The 23,901-nt window shown below is 34.9% G+C and overlaps 1 protein-coding gene across 1 annotated transcript; it reads right to left on the reverse strand.

The window, feature by feature from the left end:
* Nucleotides 1–526: 526 nt before the first annotated feature.
* On the reverse strand, nt 527–9,855 carry NPFFR2 (neuropeptide FF receptor 2; the record flags this gene model as incomplete). Its single annotated transcript, XM_079153972.1, has 3 exons — nt 527–1,361; nt 5,484–5,583; nt 9,528–9,855. The coding sequence occupies 3 exons, from the start codon at nt 9,853–9,855 to the stop codon at nt 527–529; spliced, it is 1,263 nt and encodes a 420-aa protein (XP_079010098.1).
* Between the last annotated feature and the right edge of the window lie 14,046 nt (nt 9,856–23,901).

The raw sequence follows: 23,901 nt of genomic DNA on the forward strand, positions 1-23,901 counted from the left end.
CACCCCATGTAAACTTAAGGAGACGAGAGAAGCCACAGTAAGGAACTTCACATAATTCAACACATTTCCAAGAAAATTAAGTTCTAAAAACACGAGCAGATCAATAAATCTACAGTCTAAATTTTCAAATTCAAAATCAAAGGGAAAATTGATATAATGTACTTTTATGCAAAGCACGGCCTACATACTGCTATTTGGGGAAAATGGGTTTGTGGATATGTGCATTTACAAGACATGCACACATGCTTGATTTGTTTGACTCATACACAAATGGTTACTTTGGGGAGGTCAGGCTTTGCAAACTGTTCCTTAGAAATGGATTTATTCAGGCAAATCTGTGAGTCACTGTACATAATTCATATATCAGTTGATCATTTTTGTTTACATTCTTTATTTTTGCCAGATAGGGCTTTCAGTAAATGTTTTCTTTAGAGCCTTAGAAAGAATCACAGTACAAAGCCACAAAAAGCAACAGTGTTTACATATGTAACACACATTAGAGTTAGGATTATTACACCAGGTCTCCTTACTTCTCATTAATCTTGGTGGCTTTTCCTAATTCTTCCATCATTAATTCATTTTGGGGGTTTTCAGCACTTTTTCCATAGAGCAAATTTTCCCCACGTGGGTTTTGAAATTCAGGTTCCTGGGCGAGCTGATCAGTTGTGTTTATGAGCACATTATTTTTAGCTCCTAGGACATAGGCTTCCTTGGGCTTTGCTCTTTTCTGACAGGCTTGGAGCTGGAAAGCATCTTGGAAACCACGGCGGAAATTCTCATTGAAGAAACCATATATGATAGGGTTGACACTACTGTTGCAGAAGGCCAGCCAGTGTGCAAAAGGGTAAATGTAGATGTTGATGATCTGCAGTACATTTGGAGAAAGGTCAGCATAGTCTGACAGCATCATCAGAGTCCATAGGGGTAGCCAAGAGAGAATGAAAAGCAGAGCCACAGTCAGGAGCATCTTGATGACCTTCTGTTTCTTCTTGGACACCACATGCCACTGCTCCTGGCTCTGCTTGCCTGTGTGGGGGACTGCAATCTTGAAGAGTGAAATCCCAATCCTTCCATACATGATGACAATGAGGGACAGGGGAGCCAGGTAGATGGTGGTGAATAGCACAGTGGTGTAGATCTTCCTCATTTCCTGATGTGGCCAGTCCTCCCGGCACCAGTAGACTGGACTGGTTTTATTCAGGGAGTTGAGTTTCACTTGGTAATATTTCTCTTCTTGTACATGTAACATTACTGCAGATGGAGACATAATGGTGATGGCCAGGACCCAGATGCTCACGATAATGACAAATGCTGTCTTGACAGTGAGCTTTGGTTTAAAAGGGTGGACTACACACCGGAATCTGCAATTAAAGGCAAATATCAATGAGGCATTGCCTCGTAACTTCCAACCACATCATTAATCCAATTTATTTGAATAATAAAGAACCTCCCACCCACATTTCCCTCCAAAACATAGAAAGTTACCACTTGTGGTAGAAAGGCATGTATTGACATTTTCTATAATTTGTATATAAGATACATTTTAACCCCAAATTTGAAAAAAATGGAGCATATTAGACACTATTAATAATAAAAAGTAGTAATGGTAAGTGACATATTTTGAGTGTGACCACTTAAGGCTCTGCTCCAGAAAATGTTTCATTGGTTTGTATGGGTGGTCACTTTAAGCCTATGTGAAATATGAGGAAATAAATTTAGAAAAGGTAAAAATCTTGTCTGTGATGCACGATTTTAATACAAATAGTTCAGCTCCAGAGCTTGGGCTTTTAACCTGCACAGTTGGTTCAGTAACCTGCTGGCTCTTAGGCTGTGGTAGACTGCTAATCAGTAGCCATCAGTGACTCTTCTGTCATTTTCTGCTCCCCAACACATCTGTGCCCTTGGCCATGAAACTTGCTTTGGCCAATAGGACATTAATGAGCAAGCTTGATGCAAGCAAACGTTTTTCATGCATATCAGGGCTTGTCCTTTTAGAAAGCTTCCTCCTAAAATTCAGCTTCCAGGTTCCAAGAAGCTTGAGCTGGATGAGAGGCATGTGGGAAAAGGCCCTAGGGGACACCAGGTTGGTCCCCTAGGATGTTCCAGCTCCACCTTCATTCCCAGGGTAATTCTGTAGCATGAGTAATTCCAGTTACCATATATAGCACAGGAGAACCACAGGGAGGTGCCCTGTCAACTCATAGAATCATGGGAAGCATTATTTGTTTCAAGTTACTAAATGTTTCAGCAATTTGTTCCATGGCTGTTAAGAGTCTGAAAATTTCCATCTTGAGTTCTGATTATTATTGTGTGAGTCTTTCTAACATTCTGTTGTCCTCTGCTGAGCATGAAAATTCAACATCAGTATGTAGAGTATGCCTCACTCATTTTAGTACTATTTTGTTATTGTGGAATTTGTTATTATTGATGTTTATTGTCTTACAATATACTATTATGGAGGTCTACCATTTTATATTTTTTGAAGACTATTCCCTATTTAATCTTCTTTGATTTTCATGATGACTTCATAAAAATGAAATTATGAAAATGATTATCAGTCATATCTGCAGATAAGGAGATTTAGAGCTTTAAGTGGTTGAACAACAACTCCAGATTAACTTAGGTCACATGTCTTCAGAGAATAACTGATTAACTTGGGTTTGACTGCTCTGCATTCTTCCTAACTCCTTCTTCTGTAAGATCTTCTCTCTTGACCTCTGTCATGCTAGTCTTCTCAGAAATGAATTCTCCCATTTATCCACCTTTAAATTAGGGGTAATTTCATAGGCACAATTCTAGGTATTCTGTTCTTTTTTTAAAAAAAGATAAATTCATGGTGTTTCAAATAGTATTTTTTTCATTCTATATATATCTTTATATGTGTATATATGTTCACACACATGCACACACACATAATTTTACATATAACTGTGGTAAAGAGTTTGCATTTTATCCAGAGAACAGTAGGGATTCATTGAAGGATTTTATTTTACAAGGATAGAATCAATTTTTCAATTATGGTAATCTATACATTTAGCTTTTTGTCAATATCAATCATTTATTTAAAATGATGATTCCTATTGTTTTGGTTTTACTGGTGCCACCTCTGAGCATTTAAAAATGAAATGAGTAAAACTAAAATTGCCCTGTGAAAGTATCAAACATATGTAAAACACAATTAAAATTCAATCTCTCTGAAAAATCAAAGCATCATACCATATAAATAAAAATATGCTTATATTCATTTAGCAATTAATCTGGTTTTTAAAAAAATCTATCAAACATAAAAGCTGGAAGAAAAATATAATGTGTACCACTAATGTTCTCTTGCTTTCCAAATTTAATAAATGTTAAATGTTTGTCATATTTATACCACATTTGTAAAATAAACATTACAGATGCCATCAAAATCCTTATGGCAGATGTACTCAATCCTATTCTTCCTCTTTCTTAGACATTCTGAAGTGGCTACCTAGCCCTCCTATGTTTTTTTACACTTTTTCTGCATGAATTTATATGTATAATGTTTTACAATTAATGTTAATGTACATATTATTATGAAACTTCTTTTTAGAGAGTTTATGCTTTTAAAAACTTTTAAATGCTGACTTATGTTGACTCATTCATTTTAATCATTGAATAACTACTTCATTCATTTTAATCACTGTGAAATTATCCATTGAAAATATATAGCACAATTTGTTTATTAATTCTAATCTTATTTCTTTTAAATTCAAATCAATGTTTATTTCTACACCTATTCGGGGGCATATAAAAATAGTGAGAAAGAATTTAAGACTATTTAAGTACTAACTGTAATGTGGAAGTATACATGATAAGCTCAAAATTCAAATTCAAAATGCAAATATTAGTTTTTTTATTCACTCTAAATATGCACATTTATATAACTAAAGAATAGAATTTAAAATACTCACTAATAAAAGAACAATTTAATAGTAGCACTTTGTATTATTAATAGTACTGTGAATAAGTATTATAAATAATAAAATAGTATAATTACAGTAGTAGTATAGGACATATTAAGCCCCAAATTTAAACATGAATCTTATATCTTTGGCATATGGTGATTAACAAGTGTTCCAATTATATTGTCTTATGAACCAAATAAACAAAGAAGTACATGATAAATTCATGGAAAAAAAAGTTAAAGCAATGTGTAAATAATGGTATAAATAGTAAACTAATATAAAAAAAATGCAGTCTACTGGGCAGGGCTTGTGTCTCAGTGGTAGAGTGCTTGCCGAGTATGTGTGAGGCACTGGGTTTGATTCTCAGCACCACATACAAAACTAAATTAAATAAAGTTACAAAAAAATGCAGTCTACTAATATGTTCTTCTGATGTCAACAATTTCATTTCATCATATCTTTTTTACATGGCTCTCTCCCTCTCCCTCTGTGTACACACATGATGCTGTTCTTTGGCTGTTTCCCTTTATTGGGCCAGTTTCAGGTAGATATTTTTCTTCCAGTTCATTGTTTAGTTATCCCTCAAATATCTGTTCATTCAGTTGCCACCGTCCTATTACACATATAGATGGTTTCCCACCTATAATGTTACCAAGTGTTTTAATGACTCTCCTTTCTCTTATCTGGCACAACTCCAGTCCATTTCATTTGCTGCTAGTATATCTAAAATGAAAATCTAGACATTACTTTCTGGACTCAAAGACTTCAATGGGTCTCCATTGTTTTTGAGACAAAGTTTACATGCTTAAAATGAGAGATAAGCCCATTGAAAATCCACCTTTGCCTCCTTTTGTAGACTAATTCACCACTCAATTTTCCTTTATCCAGCAGAACCTCTACCCTTCTCTAGATAAGCTGTTACACCCCAGTTTCAAGTACCCCATGTATATCTTTGTCTTAAAAGATGTCCTTTCCCCAGTTTCTTCTTAAGGTTAATTCCTAATCCCTCACCTCTTCTTTGCCTAGTCTCCCCATCCTAACAGGTACAACTAATCATGCTCTCCTTTCCGTGGCTGCTTTATACTGCACCCCTATTAAAGAAGAGTATTTTTAAGTACATCTGTCCAATCCATCTGCTTATAGACTTCCTGAGGCAACACCTAATATTCTTGGTTTTAAACGCTATACAACCAGTACCCAGTACATCAAAAAAGTGTATAAATGAAGGGATAAATAAATGAGTTTTAATTTTAAAGTCTGAATAACATTTCAGATTTATTTCAGCATGTTTGTTTTTCCACCATTAGAAAAGTATAGATTCTAGTGTGAAATATGATAAATTGGTACTATTCCTAATTATAGTTTTTAAATATATACGATTTAATAGATTATTTTTCTTATTACCCAATCTTTAGTAGATACATGCCTTGTTCTTAAAAAAGTAATTTATGAATACTATTTGGGGGAGATATGTACACATGTAGTAGAGAATATATTTTGGGTTCATTGCAGACATGCCTGTTGACCTGGATTCAGAACTTGGTGCTAACTTACCTATCCACTGCTATAGCAACTAAAGTAAACACTGAAGCTGCAACTGATATTCCCTGGACCAATCCGCTGATCTTGCACATTGTATTTCCAAATGGCCATCCTGAAAGGAAGACGGAACAGTCTCTAAAAAGATCATTTTGTTTCATTGCACTGAAAATATGAACAGAATGGTATGACATCAAGAGTAATATAACTTTTTTTAATGACAGTCACAGAACAATGTTTTTCAGTATTTTCACTAATTTCTCCAGACATCTATTTTAAGCACATTAATGACAATATCAAAACTTACACAGTAATTCTTATGTTCTAGCTACTATGATAAGTACTTTACTTTTGTTAACATAGCTGATTCCCATGACAAGTCATTTTTTTCCATGACAAGCTTTTAAAAGCCTTATTATCTTCAAGATATGTGTTGACAAGACAACAAACAATTATCACATACCTTGCCACATCTAGTTAGTAGCTTATTAAGGATGCAAACCCAGGCAATAGGTTTCCAGAATTCAAACCATTAACCCTTATGTGATAATACCACTTAAATGAAGAAAAAGTTTAGAATGTTGTCTTTATAATTTGGAAATCTGCCCCATAATTTTTGAGGAACCAGCAGTTATATATGGAATAAATAAGCTATATTTATTTGTGTATGATATAATAATTTATATCATAGCTACTTCCAGAATGAAGAGCACCTTGCACAGACAAAAGTAGTCTATTTGAATTACCTCCTAACCAAACCTCAGTTACTAGAAAATTTATAAAAGAAATTGGTAAAAATTTTATAGCGGTCTAATATTAAAATACCCATCTGCTATTAAAGAGAAATAACAATGTTCTTCCACTTGAAAATATTCTATGCATAATTTCATATTTCTAAAATTTATCTTTTAAAGATGCTCAGCAACTTACTTTTTAAAGCAAAATATTGTTATCTTGTTTAAAATATTTCACAGTCTTAATAATCCAACTGTATTAGAAAAAACAAAACAAGAAAACGACCACCACCTATCTAGAACATTTTAAAATAGGTACTTGAGTGACTACTGAATGGAAACCAAAAGTCTCCTTGGTCCTAAAATTTGTTAGGTTGTGATATTATTAAAAAAAAAAAAAAAAAAAAAAAAAAAAAGTGAAAGACAGCGTATAGGCCTAGGGTGAACATGAAAGAATAAGCATAGGTTTTATCTTATGTACCTCACCAAACTCCACTGAAATGACGGCACCAGAGCAAAAAAGCAGAAATTCATTGCAACCAAGGTACCAGATACTACTGAGTGCAAAGTTGGGAAAACAAGATAATTAATGGAAATTACGAATAAATCCAATCACCTGCAGTTGGCTTTACTCCCCTGTTGGCAAAAGACTAGAGGGGGCTTCTGCGAAGAAACAGGAGTACAGGTGCTCTCAAAGTTCAACTACCAGGTGCAAAGTTAGTGGATGAAACAATGATGTCCAAGGATTAAGCAACAGCAGGCCACTGTTGACCCAGAGACCTATTCAGCTCTGAAATGCAGCAGCCAGCCTTAGGTCCCTATGGCAACAAACCAGACAATTTACTTCAGGGGACAATGACTCCAAAAACACTGACATGCAGATTTAATGGCAGCCATGCATTTCCCTATGAAAGACCCTGACTACTGAAGCTGGGAGTGGGCTACCTCTACCTCTAGCACTGGAACTTCTAGGAAGCCATTTTATCCATGAAGCAAGTGCTTGATAGTATGAGGAAGATGCAGAAAATAAAAATAGCTCAAAGATTTTAAGATGTGATGACAGAGAAAGATATTAACCTAAAGGTTGAAAGAAAAAGTTGAGAAAACCTTCGAAAATAGAGCAAAGGGCATAAAATGGAAGAGAAAAGATGAGAAAAAAAGGACAAACCCAGAGTCTTCAATATCTGATTAATATAAGTTGAAAAAAGGAAAGTGAAAATAACCCTGCAAAAAAATTCCCAGGAACTTGTTTTCTGATTGAAATGTCTAGTTTGTATCCAGTGCAATAAATAAAAACCAGAAAGACCTAATGCAAAGCATAACTGCATGAAACTCAGAATACTAGGGATACAGACAAGTTCAAAAGGCTTTCTGGAAGGAAAAGAGTGAGTCATGAACAAAAGGGAGCAGGAGTCAAAGGCACCAGATTTTTCAGCAGTGACTCCACATTTCCCAACAATAATAAGAGAACAATACCTCTACAATTCTGAGAAAAGAAATTTCTAAACCATAATTTTTCATACTGCTAACTACGACAAGCGTGAGGCAGAACAGATACTTTGAGACATACAAGATCTCAAATACATTTTATCTCAATGTGCTATTTCTCAGGAAAGAATAAACCAAGAAAGAAGAGGACATGGTAACCAGAAAACACAGAGAGGTGAAGATAATTATCAGAATATCAACAAAGGGTATCCCAGAGCTGTGCTCCATGCATGGGAAGCAAAAGAGCACAAAGGGCAGAGAGCACCAGGAGAGGTATTTGTAGGAAAAAGCCGCAGTTCATGGGTTTAAAAAATATTTATGGGGAAAGTATTAAGAATACTTCTTAGCAATGTGACTTACTGAGAGCAACCACAATTTTTATGAATTCGTTCACCCTCTTTGTCTCGCATAGTATTTTGAACATGTTACATCCTCAATAAGTATCTGTTTAATGATAAACAACAGAAATCCTCATGATCAATTCAGGACAGAACTAATAGAAAAAGCACGCTGAGTTATCTTTGGCTACTACTCCAGGGAAAGGAAGGAAACAGATGAAAACTCCAAAGAGAAAGAAAGCTCTTTTCCTGTTCATTCATTCAATGAATGATATGAAAGAATATGATATGACTGGTGCTATTCAATAAGCTGCAATTATGTCATTGTTCTTACTCAGATTTGAATGTGACTATCTTGAGTACTGTACATTAACACAATAAATATTAAATTTGCTCTAAGTATCAAAACTCTGCTGTTGTCTGAAAATACACTGTTTCTATACTTCTGGAACACCTAAGGTGGTGCTTGAGAAGCAATAATGTGGACCCAGAAGTACTGGAAAGGAAATAACCCTAACCCTTACAATGTAAACTACCATGTTTTGAGAAATCATTGTGACTGCTTCATCTTCCATCAAAAACTGACAGAAATTTCTCCGGTTAACTACAGCAGGGCCTAAATGTCTATATATTATTAGATTGAAATTTCTCTAATTACCAGAAATATGGAACATACACAATGGACTATTACTCAGCCATAAAGAAGAATATATTTATGGCATTTGCAAGGAAATAGATGGAGTTGGAGAATATCATGCTAAGTGAAATAAGCCAAGTCCCAAAATCAAAGGCTGAATGTTTTCTCTGATAAGTGGATGCTGCTATGTAACAGGGTGGGGGTGAATAAAAGAAGAATGGAGGAACACTGGATTGTGTAGAGGGAAATGAGGGGTGAGGAGCGGGCAGGGGGAAAGAAAGATGGTGGAATGAGACAAACACCTGTGTACATGTATGATTACACCAATGGTGTGACTCTACATTGTGTACAACCAGAGAAATGAGAAGTTGTACTCCATTTGTGTATAATGAATCAAAATGCATTCTGCTGTCATGTAAAACTAAATAGAACAAACAATAAAAAATTTTAAAAAATTAAAAATTTCTATGATGTCATGTTGAAATACATCAATTGTAATCAGATGCACCAATTCTCTGAACTGTACAGTCTGAATATTAGTCTTAATACTCTTCATGCTGTATTATATGTGCAGGTGCAAGATATCAGACTCCTAAGACATTTAGTGAACACTCCAAAAATAATAGCCTCCACTCTCCATCTCTGTCACTTGAGTTAATTTTCCCCATAATTCTTATTCTCAAATTAGGTATCTTTTCAGTGTTGCCTCCTTCTTTAGAATGCACACCCCATGAGGACAGGTACCTGGATTAGTTCTTGGAACTGCATAAATATCTGTGAATGAATGACCCTGCCCTGGCTACAGGGATATATAGCAAACCTTTCTTTATATCATCCTTGCACTGCATGCAAGTCAACATACCTGCTATAATATTGTCCAGCAGTGTTATGGGCATACAGAATATGCCAACCAGTAAATCGCTTATTGCCAGGTTTAAGATGAAGAGATTAGTGATGGTATGCATGTGCTTATTCCTTATAACAATAAAGCAAACCACGGTATTTCCCACCATGCACAGGAAGAAGATCAGAAAGTAAGAAAAAATGAAGATGGCTGCCACTTGAGGGTGGTGAAGATAGTAGTTCACATAGGTAACGGTAGTGTTTGAGTACAGATGATGCTGTGTGTCATTGACACTCCAGATGTGATTCCAGTTTTCTGAAGAGTTTGAGTCCCAATTCTCACTCATGATGGACCTTAACAAAGGAGAGGCAGAAAAGTATAATTAGAAACCAGGAGAATATAAGTTCCATGCTTCAACTTAATTAGAGGAATATAATTAAGACATTAGTCTCTAACTCAAACACTCCTCTCCCCATGAAAAGTTCAACTAGCAATTATCTACAGACCAGAACATTCTTTTGAAAACCCTAATACTTGGAAACTCACTTGAGATAGCCCATCCACAGAAATGGAAGAAAAGCCAAATTAGTAAGGTTAAGAAGAATCTTAATCTGACTGCACTACCCTTCAGGATTTCCCTGAGTACCATATTCAGAATATTCTAAAACTGTAGTTCTGGTGCATAAGGCAATTTCATCCTCAGAACAAGGATTAAAAGACAACACTATTTATAACAACTATTGCTGAAACAAATTGTCAAAGAATACATATTACTAAATGATGTAAATTCTGACATAAAAAACAAAATACATGTGGCAGAGTCAAAGTACAGCGTTGTTCTAGGAAATAAAGCTATTACTGGCTTGATGTCAGCTGTGGTCTCATGGCAACTATAAAGAAAACACAAAGAGAAACCACAAATAAAAATCTAGAGTAAAAGCACAAAGCACAATAGAAAGAATTCAAAGGGTACCAATATAGAAAGTCATCATACCACAGAAGAACACATTGAGACTGGAAAAATGAAACAAGGTAGTATTTACAAAATAACCAGAAAACAACTAATGGAATAGGAGTAGTAAGTTCTTACCTATTAATAATTACCTTGACTAAAGGGGACTGAATTCTCTAGCAAAAATAGGGTGACTAAATGGATTAAAGGCAAACAATACAAAACCAAAACCCTAGACCCATGTACATAGGCTGCCTTTAAGAAATTCACCTTCTTACTTCTACAGATTCCACAGATTGAAAGTGAAGGAATGGGAACAAATTTGCCACTCAAATGGAAACCAGAAGAGCATTATACCAAATGATAGTGTCTTTAATTAATGGTGCTGAGGAAACTGGATAGTCACATGCAGAAGAATGAAATCAGACCTTTATCTCACATCACACACAAGAACAACTCAGAAAGGATTAAAGACAAATGTGAGACCGTGAACTGTAAAACTACTAGAAGAAAATGCACAGGGAAAACTAGGCAATGCTGATATGGGCAATATTATTTTGGATTTGACACTCAAAACACAGGCAACAAAAGTCCCAATAGACAAATAGGATTATATCAAACTTAAAAACTTCTTCACAGCAAAGAAAATAATTAATAGTTTGCAGAGAATCTGTGGATTGGAAGAAAATATTTGTAGATCATAGTTCCAATAGGGGATTAATATTCAAAATATATAAGGACTCAGCAACTCAGGAGCAAACACTGAAAGACCCAATTAAAAAATGGGCAAGGAATATGAACAGATAATTCCCAAAAGGCATGCAAATGGCCAACAGATATATGAAAACTGTTCAGCACCACTAATAATTAAGAAAATGCAAGTTAAAATTAATGATATGAAATCATACACCCCTCAGAACAGCTACTATAAAAAGACAAAAGGTAAGTTTTGTTAACAATGTAGAGAGAGTAGAATTCTTACATGCTATTAGTGGGAATGTAAATTAGAAAGTCATTATGTAAAACTTTATGGAGTTTCTACAGAAAACTGAAAATAGAATTATCATATGATCTGGCCATTTCACTTTTGGATATTTATCCAAAAATTGAAATCATCATGTTGAAGAGATGTTTGTTCTGCCAGGTTCATTGTAACACTATTCACAATAGTCAAGCTACAGAACTGACCTAAGTTTCCATCAACAGATGAATGCATAAGGGAAATGTGGTATGTGTATATAATGGAACACTATTTATATTTTAAAAGAATGAAATTTCGTTATTTGCACAAACATGGGTATAACTGAAGAGCATCATGCAAGTGAAATAAACCAAGCAAAAAGACAAATACTACTTGTTCTCACTTGCATGTGAAATATGAAACAGTGGAACTTATAGAATAATAAAAATGGTGTTCATAGGCCAGGGGTCAGGAGAATGGGGAGATGATGGTCAGAGTTCAAAATCTCAGGAGGGAATATTTTTTGAGAACCATTGCACAATGTGGTCAATATACTTAACAATAGAATCATGTACATTTCAAAATTGCTGAGAGCAAAAAGTCCAGATGTTCTCATCATGAAAAAATGTTAAGTATTTGAGGTGATGGATATGTTAAATAGCTTGATTTAATGTCTTCACATTGTGTTCATAAAGCACAACATCACTTGGTGTTCTAGAAATATATACAATTAAAAATCATCAAATTATAATTTAAAAAAGAAACATCTGCCCATAAGTTCAATTAGAGTTGAGAAACAGATGGGTAGAATATATCATGAGACATATGCTTCATGCTTGCATAACGTTTTATAAAGCCCTTAGCTTATGGCACCAATATGTTTCCAAAGCAGATGCACATCCACAATGTATCTGTTGAGAAAAGGAAAACTGAGATAGAAAGGCTGAGATGGAACAAGGTTTTTAAAAACTTCCTGTGAATTCACTTAAACTCCATGTCAGTTTTTTGAGAGGGTAGCATCTCTTTTCCTTTTTTCTAGCAGATTATTAATAAATTAAAATCATATTTTATTTGGAGACCAATGCGTATTTCACTATACGTATTATTGTCCTGATAACTATTGTTGGTGAGAGTGCGTGCAAATACAGAGTTGGACAAAAACTTGTAAGAAAACAGAGTGTTTAAAGAGTGTTCTCTATATCATACTAATTCTACACATGACATGAGCTAAGGACTAAGAAAACTGTGTATGTCAGCTTGAGGAAGTCAGATTTACACAGTTCCCCTGTTGAGGACTGAATGATCTGTGGAACATTTCATTGACGTGTGTGAAGTCTTTTATGGGCCCAACACATTTTTTTTTTTTTTTTTTTTTTTTTTGCGGGGCTGGGGATTGAACCCAGGGCCTGGTGCTCAAGAGGCAAGCACTCTACCAGCTGAACTATCTCCCCAGCCCAGGCCCAACACATTTTTGCTGCACAACTCTGCTTGTGATTTGTGATGTCTTTTACACAACTCAAAGTCTGAATTCAAAAATTGAGTTAATGTAATAAACATTAGTTATTTTACCATTAGTTTTAAACTCTTCATTTACACATAAAGGAATGTGTGATAAATAAACTTTACTGTAGTTTCCTGTACTATTCCTTCATCTTTGAGTATGGAGAGGAAATGGGTATAGGTTAAACTACATAAGCTCCCATTAGAGACCCTAGTCACTGCAGTTTACTCAGACCCTAAGGAGAATCTAGATCTTTGGAAAGAGCAATCAGGGATGGAAGTCATTAAATTTTTCTCCTTCCTAGAATTGTACTTGCCAAAATACTAACAGTAGATTACTCTAGATGATGGAAATCGTGGTTATTATATGTTTTTTGCTTATCTGTATTTCTAGACTGTCTTCTGTAAATTTGTAATCTTTTATAATCAGGAAAAAAAATGTGTTATTATATATTGTCAGAAGAGAGAGTTACAGATGATATAGAATAGAGTAATAGATGTAAATACAATTTGCTTTGACTCTATTTCCTAGTAAAAGAACTAGATTATTTTATTAATTTTTAATCACTATCTCACCAGTTTCCATGTGAATCTAACCGATATGCAAGTTAATATTATCCTTTTTTGATATTTATTTTCTTTGTACAGTATTTTTCATCAAGAGAGACACTTGATGGAAAAAACTAAGAGGTATTACCATAGAAGGTTGAAATGTGTAATAGTTTTCAATAGAAAAATGTATTAGCATGGTTCAGTGAAATAATATCTTTATTGCCAATCTCAGAAGCTGAATTTTAAATATAAAATCATTGCTTCAAGTGTTTGCTATTATTCACTACAGTATCAAAAGTGTGAAAATTTTAGAAGACTTTAAGTTTATTTTTCTGGTTGAATATCTGAATATAAGAGAAACAAATTTATGCATATGTATTTATTTATCTCTACACATGTAAATATAAATGTAAAAACATGGAGTAATACATACATATAAATATAGTCACACACATATATCGAAAATTAGGTTTTCTTCCCTTTATTCCATAGGAACAATATTTTCCTCATTCTTATTAACATGACCTCTGGAAAATAGTGCTTAACCTGTATTGACTATTGTTAAATCATCTATAATCTTCCTTATTAAAAATATCTACTGTATACTCATCACTGAAAATAAGCCATTATTAGCAACCTAAAAAGGGCTAACTTCTAGACATATAGGTATTGTTAATTGACTTTTTAAAATAATTTAAACACGTTTTAAAAAATAACTTTTAGTAGTCAAGAGAATAAATTCAAACTATTGAATACAAAAATATTTGCAAGAATGTCAAATTAGAAACAAATACACATTATATAAAACACATATGTAATTTACATTAATTTTATAATTACATGTGTAATATATATTAAATCAGATATTTGTTTCTAATTTGACATTTGTTCATATGTGTGTTGTATACACACTGTGAGAATGTGACATTTTTTGCAAGAATGGTTTTAATCAAAACATTTAAATATAAAATTTCCTTTTAAACCTGTTATTTAGTGTACCCTCTGGGTTCATTTTCCCAAGGAATGGAAGGACCTGAAGTGCCTATCATTTCACACCCATGCTCTCATCTATTTATTATTCAAATCTGCTGGATAGCCCACCACTAGGAAAAAGGTGTGAGGCTGCGAAGCACTGAAGGTAACATAGCAACATTAAGTCTGAACTCAGCTAGATCACCAGTGAGACTGAATCAGCAATCTCTAAAGCAGCTAGTGAGAAGAGCTGTGCCTATTTCTAGGCAAAAACTCTATTTTAAAAAAAACCAGGGTCTCCTGGTCTACACTCTATGTCCAACATTCAGTTGAAAATTATGAGACATAAAATGAAACACAGGGAAATAATCAATTTGAAAACAGAAAATAATCAGTAGAACCAGATCCAGAGATGATACAAATGATGGAATTCTTTGATACCAATTTTTCAAAGATGCAATCAGCATGCAAAAGAATCTGACAGAAAAAGTGGAAAACATGTATGAACTGGTGGAGAAGTACATCAAAGAGATAGGAACTATAAAAAGAACCAAATGGAAATATTAGAATGAAAAATAAATACTATATAACTTTCTGGTATGGTTCTAACTTTGGGACCCAGGTTGTGTTTTGAAAGAAAGAGAAAGAAGGTTGGGGACAGGGGGAGTGGTGGTAAGAGAGGAAAGAGGAAAACAAAGAGGAAAGGAGGGAAAAAGAAAGAGCAATGAGAATGAAAACAAAAACTCAAAGTAGAACAAAAACAGATACAAAGCAACCAAGCTCCATTATAAATGGATACCATAAATTTACTGAAAGAGACTAAAGAACTAAACTTAAATAACTCTTGAATATATTGCTTTAAAAGCATACCTTACTCTAATGGTAGATAAAACTGGAAAACGTCAATATTGAACCTTATAAGTGGTTAGTTCTTGCTGTTGTTTCTATTGGTATGGTTAGAATTTCTTTAATTATACAATGTATATCCTAGGATTAAGCAAATATATAGGTATGTTGTGAGTAGCGGGAGACAGGTTTCTAATCAACAAGAAAAGCGAGTTGAAAATGTAGAAAAGGGAAGGTTAGAATGAACCTAGAAGTATTGGGTTGAAATTGAAGGTAATGTATGCACACATGAATACACACACATACGTGTGTACACACACACACACACACACACACACACACACAAATATATTCTTCTCATTGAAAAGGCCTAGGTACAAACCTCAGGAACAAAAAAAAAAAAAAATGTATATAAAATCCAGAACTTGATTTCTCAATACTATTATCTACAAAAATGAACTACAAAAATGATGGCCAATGTCAGCGCTGGTGGTGAGAAATTACAAAATAAGTCTGATATATAATACTATAGCAGAATGTAAGGTAATGCTAACAGAATGATGGCAATGTGTCAAAAGAGAGAGAGACCCATGTATTTAGTCTCTGGAACATTTTCAGCATTAAAATAAGCAGTGATAATAAAAGATGACCCATTGAATGAAATAGGAGTCTATAAATCCATACTGATATAAATAAGTGAATAATATGAAATAGTGACTTACTCTAAAAACATCATTCCAATTAATAAAAGTAGTATGACTTCTAAGTAATGAATGCAGAATGAGTGATGGGATTAGAAAATCATCACATGACCTTCACCACAGTAATAAAAATTCCAGGAAAGAATCATCAATGACAGCTAGAAGTAGTGGGCAAAACTTTGATAAGATGCAGGACAGTTGCATACTCTGAAATTCTCTCCCAACATTATACTTATTATTTACAAAGCAAAAATTATAAATGTGTAGTGAAGAAACTGATAAAATATTACCTTAGTTAAGTGATTAGCTACAAATAGATATGATATGCATACCCCTCAATAAAAGACACCACAACAACACTTCAGAAATATCCTTGTTGAGCAGTCTATTCTAAAGCCAGGAAAATAATCAGACAACTGCCAGATTAGGAAAATCCTACAAAATTAACCTATCTCAATTTGTATGTCAGATATGAAAAGTGCTAATTGATTCTAACTATGAAACTTAAACCGCTCACCATCTATGGCAGGCAGAGCTATGACCTCCTAAAGGTCTGTGTCCTGATGTCTAAAATTTCTGAACAGGTTACATTACATAGCAGAAAGATATTAATATTGTTAATCAGCTAATCCTAAAATATGGATAGTACCCTGGATCATGTGGATGGGCTCTGTGTGATTATCAGTGCCCTGAAAGGAGGAAAAGAGGAGCATGAGCATGAAAGAGTCAGGATTCAATTATTTCTTTATGAGAGAGACTAATTTTGGTCATTCATTTCAGGATATTCTGAGTTAGGAGTTGCCTATGGAAAATAAATTATGAACTAAAGATTTATGATGCTGGGTTCCCTGGGGAAAAGTCCCTTTATAAAGAACAAAGACACTTTATAGTTTATTCCTCCAGTTGTGTGAGGCAGTCATGCAGAAATACACCTGGAGACCTCATCTGCTCTTTGAACCAGAAACATCTCAAACGTGGATAGAAAATGTTAGGGAACTGGTTTTGATATTCCAGACAATGCTATGGTTTGCCTGAGCCTCTTGATTTCCTGTGCCCTTGAAATTACTGGCAAATTTTCATAATTAACAAGGCTTTTGAATCATATTTCCTTGATAATCTGATCATCTGCATTAGTAGACACTGGTATGTGAGTAGAACTACGCTTTAGTCCTGCAGTCAATCAAAATGGATAAGAGGATTTTTTTTTTTTTTTTTTTTTGGTAAGAAAAAAGTAGATTGGAAAAAAATATAACCAGGATTTAATTACAGGATGACTGCCTGACCATTGTTGGTAGGACATGGTGAAGCTTTGAGACAATGGGATTTGAAGAAAGAAGACATACCTGAAGGAAAAGTCTAAGTGGATCGATAAGAGGTAGCTAGAAGAGGGGAACAGAAATATTTCTATTACCTGTCTAGAGCTAGTGGCTCTGGTGAAGTGAAACCTGTAAGGGAATGCAGTGAGACTTTCCTGTCATGGAAGACCTGCTTATGCTTCCATGATCATGTGGCGTGATGGCCTACTACCTCGCAAAATAATATAGCAGGGCCATTGTCCCCTTGAAACACTATACAAATAGCTGGAGCACAAGGTCAGGTGACTAGGGAAACCTAAGGATATTATGTGAAATTTTTCAAACATTTCACAAGAAAAGTTATCAGCAGTAGCATGGTGAATCATTACCTGCAGGGTTCTTAAACTGTTTGGATACCTTGTGAATTTTAGAAGCATGTAAACTGAGGGTCAATCTTTAATGATTGCAATTTTCTGGGAGCAGGTTCATCCCCTTTGTGTCACAATCAATCTGCCACAATTTGTGAAACCTATCGTAAGCAAACCTATCCTAAGAGGCATAATTGTGCTACCCCTTCACCCACAAATAGGTTATAACATTGGACACTGCAGACATACTTTAAGTACAAGTGACCACAAGGTGGCTATTTGATGACCACAGACACACTCAATTTACTCTTTCTGACAGGGATAATGAAAAATGCTGTAATAATCTGAAGGGTTCCCTTATGTAATTTGCTCTTAGGAAGCCACAAGAATATTAAAGAGACAGTGATGGCCCTTGTTGACAGTTAAAGCACAGAAGACTGCATAATGATAAAAGGCGTATACATAAAAAAGAAAAGGGTGTAAATAGAGAAATGAAAAGCTGGAGAGGAAATAATAACCCACTCAACTAAACAGAACTGTTTAAGTGGTTTATAAAAAGCACTATTAAAAAACGAAAGTACAGCTTTTGTGTGTGTGTGTGTGTGCTTATTTTGGTGTTGGGGATGAAACACAGGGCCTTATTCTTGTAGGCAAATGTTCTATCACTGACCACTCATCTACACCCCCAGTCCCTCTGTACAGTTTGTACTAGGAGGTTAATATGATAGTACCAACATTTGGAGGGTGAGGAGATGTTTCAGCCTTCCCACCCACCTCTTAAATCATCACCGCAAGTTTAGCCCTAAGTATTATAATCTAGAAGAAATCAAGTCAAATAATGAGAGTAATGATTCAATATGGAAATTCCTGAGCACCAACTTGAGCTTATTTAAATGGATAAAGAAATTGAATCTGAAAAAGATTGACATGCTGAGATATGCTTGCTCAGCTCCCAGTGAGAAATCATAGGCATTTTGCAATGATTTTGGTGAAAAAGCCTGAGTCTAGTAAGCAATGCTCCTTAGGTTTACTAGATAAAGGTGTTCAATGTTTCATAGCACTGATGGAATAGAGATGGTGCTCTGAAACTAGAAAGACTGGAGATACCATGGAGGGAATCAGGTTGAGATTAGAGGCAGCAAGTAGGACTGGAGACACCCTTCACTGGTTAATGGCCTTTAGCTAAATGTGTAGCTGAGGTGGATGGGGAATGTTGCAAGTATCCATTTTTTATTTTTCTAGGCAGGGAAACAAATATTTTGTCTAAGTCCTCTTTTCTGGAATTTTAATTAGCCATGTTAAATGGAAACTTTAGTAATTTCCTACATTCTTTTACATAATACTTAGAGAGTAATAGGCTTCTAGGAATATATAAACAATTACCACTCTGATTGAGAGAATGGTAGGGGTGTGATTATTGGTTCCCATTAGCTCCCCTTTTTGTAGACCTGTCTGTCCAGTACATGAAGTCAACTGTAGGCTATCAAGCAGGCAACAAGGTGGTTCTTCCAATTGCTTCAACTCTGTCTGAGGTGGTAAAAATCATAACAGAAGCACAAAAGTCCAAGTGGGACTGCTCTTGTCATTGTAAAGTGGCTGATGGTTTCTTTGCCATCATGATTTTTCAGGAATAAGCATAAACAATTTGTATTCTCCCAGAATAGAACTCATATAAGTTTACTGTATTGCCAAAGTACACTTGAATTAGCTGACTTAACTGCCATAATTTCATAAGATAAGGCTTTGACTTAATAAACTTTAAAGCAAGTTAATAAACTGCATTGATTCTATTAGGATAATTTCCCTCCTCTGAGTAAGAAGTCAAGGGGCATTAAGGACTCTAATGACGCACATGACAGTAGAGGCAGGTCAGTAAACTCAGTTAAAGTTTAAAGACCCGGGAATTACATGGACTCAAGTAACTAAAATCATTTCTGAAACAAAAGAACAAACAAAAAATGTGTTTCTTACAGAGTTGGACAATGGGCCAGAGACTTAGAGACAAATAGGGTTTACTTTGGCTTTGCCAGAACTTCGTTTTGCTTTTAATCTAAGAATTATATTGGCCCCTATTCACAAAACCACTAAGAAGATAATTGAATTTGAGTTGAAGCCTTGAGTAGAACTGATTGCTAATGTATTTTCAAAGGGTGGTGAAGCAGGAAGGTTTGCTAGGACTTTATCATTTGACTGCCTGGTTAATATTAGATCTATTTTAGAAATACGCAGACTGGAGTTGCTGGCAGAAATGAAATAGTTCAGTGAAGGCCTCTTATGCTTGGAGAACAAAAATCTGCCCAGATAACTGTTCCCAATAAGCCATTTGAAAGTTGTTTGATAACTTGTTACTGAGTACTGGTCATTACAGCCCTCAAACAAAGAATGTCATCAGCTAACTCTGAAACCTGAATCTAACTTTCTCTCAGCGGAAGTCTGAGGATTTCATAAAGAGATCAAACTGTACAGCAGAAGTTCACTCATGAATTGGGAAACTAAAGAACACACTTCATGAAGAGGAAAGGGTTAGAGAAAAGAATCACTGCGTACAAGAGCAGGATGCTTCATGGCATGTAGGACTGAAAATAAAGCATTCAGAGGACCTCTCCAACCCCACTGCATGCCCTATGTCTCAAATTGCTCCCACGGAAACAAAGGAAACCATCTCCCTGATGAGAATTTCTGAATTATGTCATCTTCTGTTTGTAAATTAGCAGTGGATAAACCTGCATTTGGGAAATGCTTAATGAAAGAAGACAAGGGCAAATCTACATAGTGGACAAAGCTGAGAGCTATTTAAAGACCTTTCAGATGTAGCCAGTGATCTTGTTATACAGTCAGGGAAATGGGCATTCATTTTTCTAAAATCCCTATGGGAATTTAGAGGAAGATTTAAATTGTGTCATGTACATAACCTCTAGAAGGGATTGGTAAAGAAGGGATTTGGAATAAGGCAGATGCTTTGGCCAGATTTCTCAAAATCATTATTTGGTTTGTGCAGTGAGCAGACTTGTAGGCATTCAGGCCATTCCCTAATGGGCTAACAAGAAACTGCACCCCAAGGTCTACAGAAAAGGAATCACATGAAAATGGCCATGAAAATTATGCTATTTGAAACAAGATGGGTAGATTTGGAGGACATTATGCTAAGTGAAATAAGTCAAGTCACAGAAGGAAAAGTACTGAGTGATTCCACTTATACAATGTATCTAGAACACTATTGTACATCTTTCTCAGATCTGGCTCTGATTAATGCCCAATATTGAAAGAAACTTTTGGATTTCTTTTCTCTGGAGAAAAAGGATGGGGTTCCCATTAATCTGTAATCTGAAGGTAAGAAGAAATGCATTGAATGATGCTCCTCAGGATTAGGAAATGCTTTGAGAAGCCAAGTTGAAACTTTCCATTAATAGAAAACATGTTAAAATGTTGAAATTGATTGTCCAGAGGAGAAAGTGAATTTGACTTTAGAAATATTGCACATTCAATTCAATGTTTCTATCAAATAACATAAAAAAGGTCCCAGTAACTTTATACAATTAAATAGCAACTGAGGTGGAAAAAATATCAAAAGAACTTTAAAGAAATATGTCTACTATGAACATGCTCTACCTCTACTTCCCATTGGGTGATTCGAATATTGGTCATTATTGAGATATTAAATGCCTTATTCTTTGTTTAAACTATAGTAAGACAAACAATAATAACCTGAGAAATGTGTGGTGAGGAGGTATTAACTAGTTCAAACAGCAAGTTGATTAGAGTGTTAAAGGAACCAGTCATCCATTTCTTTCCCAACTATGGGGAGACTGTACCCAGGGAAAGAAAATAAGACTGACAATTCAGATTAATGTCATTGTGGATATAACTGTACCTTAAGATAGACTAATGATACTTGCTAGGATGATGAGCCATATCCATTTAATGTTTCTAATAGGATATCCCTACGTAAGTTTTGCTGATTATACGTAAACACAGCATCTATGGATTTATGAGGGACAATACCCTAGAAAATGCCATACACTGAGATATAGAATGGGGATACATCATAGAATGAACACTCTCTCTGCTATGTTGGCCAACACCATGAAACCTTACTTGGAGGTCTAAAATATTTCTCTGGGTCACAAGTGAGAATCTAATACAGAAAGAAGGAAATTCATTTCTGTAAAGATCATTTGATGGGCTTTTTCCATCTCGAGGTCTGAGATGACCCTCAATGCCCCAGACCTTCTTTTATTGAGCTCCTTGATGGGCTATACCTTTGAAATTATTTGTAAAGCATAATAATGGGTCAAAGTTCTGATTTTTGAGAAAGTGATTCAGATTTTTCTCCAGAAAATAAGAGTAAAAATAAAAAAATTTTTCTTATCAACCTTCAATCATTTATTTCTATTGCCAAGTACATTTTTTGACACATGAAAGCATTTAATAAAAACTTGAACAGAATACCAACTATTGAAGTAGAACAAGGTTTAAATTTGCAGATGTTCATAAGGGAAGTAGAGAAACAGAGTTTCATTTTAGAAGGCCTACAAAATGTTTGGCACTAGGCAAGGTCATTATGTACATTATGCATTTCTGAATATTATGAAGATTGAATGATAATGTGCATCTTATTTCTAAAGTCTAAGCAGGAGTATGAGTAACACCAATACATTATCTCAAGTTTTTCCTGAATATTATTCTCTGTAATGTAATGTTTTTATACATGAAGACGTATTGAGAGGGGAAGGTTATATCACCAGTCTTAAGTTATGATTTGTACTCCGAGGAAGGAAAGTCTGAAAAGTCTATGTTGATGTTCTTGATACCATGCTGTTACCTACCTGCTTTTAGAGAGAGAATTACGAGAAAAATAAACACTTATCAGAGGCACAGAAGAAATAAACAACTTTTTATACCTAGAAATACACATGTCTAATATTTTAGTCTATTTCCTACCAGGTCATTTTACTTTACGGTTTTTTTAAATAAACGCCCTCAGAAGGAAGATGATATTATTTTCGAGGAGGTAACACATTCTATTGGATGTGAATGCTGTTTCACTTAGAAAATACTTTAAGAAAGAGACTATCTCTCAATCTACCTTACCACTACCAAATAACTATGATGAGTAGAATAAACAGAGAAAGTTGAGCACTTTATTAAATATCTGCTCTACATTAGGTAATCCTAATGGCTTTATGTGTTTCAACCTATTTAATCTATGGGCTGTTTACTAATAGTATCTCAATTTAATAGGGAAAGCAGGACAGGAAGATGTTACATAATCTGACCCTGGCCTCACAACTAATAGCTGGGAAAGTTTGGAAATATATAGGAGAGTAAGTATCAAAGTCAGCAACATAGTTGGGGAACAGGCAACATGAGGGTTGAAAACTGACCAAAAAGAAGTTCTAGGAAATGAATATGGCCAAGAAACTTCTAAACTCTAGCTTGCCTAACATTTAATTTTAACTGCTTTCTGTACCACATAGAAAAGCATTCCCTGCCTGTACCCGACAAATGCCAGCAGAAGTCTATTAAATATATTGGTTTTTTGGGGAGATATTTTTCAAATATCTAGGGAAAGGGCCTATGTTCTAATGCTTCAGTTCAGTTAGTGCACAGAAAAAAAAAAAGGAGCTACAAAGGGTGAGACATGAACAGGAAAGAATCATATGTATCCAGAGAATTCCAGGAGATACTGCTGTAAGGGAGGTAAGTAGACACTGAATCTCCAAGGTACCTGAGATTGAGACAATTTTATGTGTGTATAATAGCTGCACCAATCAAGCATGACTCATGAGGTGCAGAGTGGAGGCAACCATGTTTTTATCCTGTTGACCCTTTAAATTTAATATTTGAAGTTAATTTCTTCCTTGCCCCTTACATGAAATTTGGAGGAAGTCTTATTGCTTTTCTAACTATTTTCTGATAATAACAATAGTATACTAATTAATATATCCAATCTAGTACAATCAAAATGTTTAAATTCCTAACCAGGAGGCCTCCTTGGCTTCTTTTCTTCTTCCTGACTTACTCTGCAGGATCTTCCCCATTTTGTCAATCTCAATTCCCATGGGTGAACAAGTCTAGGCAGACAGGGGCAGATAAAGTCCCACTTCTCTTTCTTGGGTTCTCATGAGGTGATCCTTGGGCTTCACAGAGTTTTGAGCTTATCCTTACTTGAGTGGGAACTTTCCCGAGCTCTTCAAAGACACTAACCTATTGCTGTAATCTCTCACCCACAGTTCTCTTTATGT

This window comes from Sciurus vulgaris, assembly GCF_902686455.1.
Source record: "Sciurus vulgaris genome assembly, chromosome: 9".
Taxonomy (NCBI): domain Eukaryota; kingdom Metazoa; phylum Chordata; class Mammalia; order Rodentia; family Sciuridae; genus Sciurus; species Sciurus vulgaris.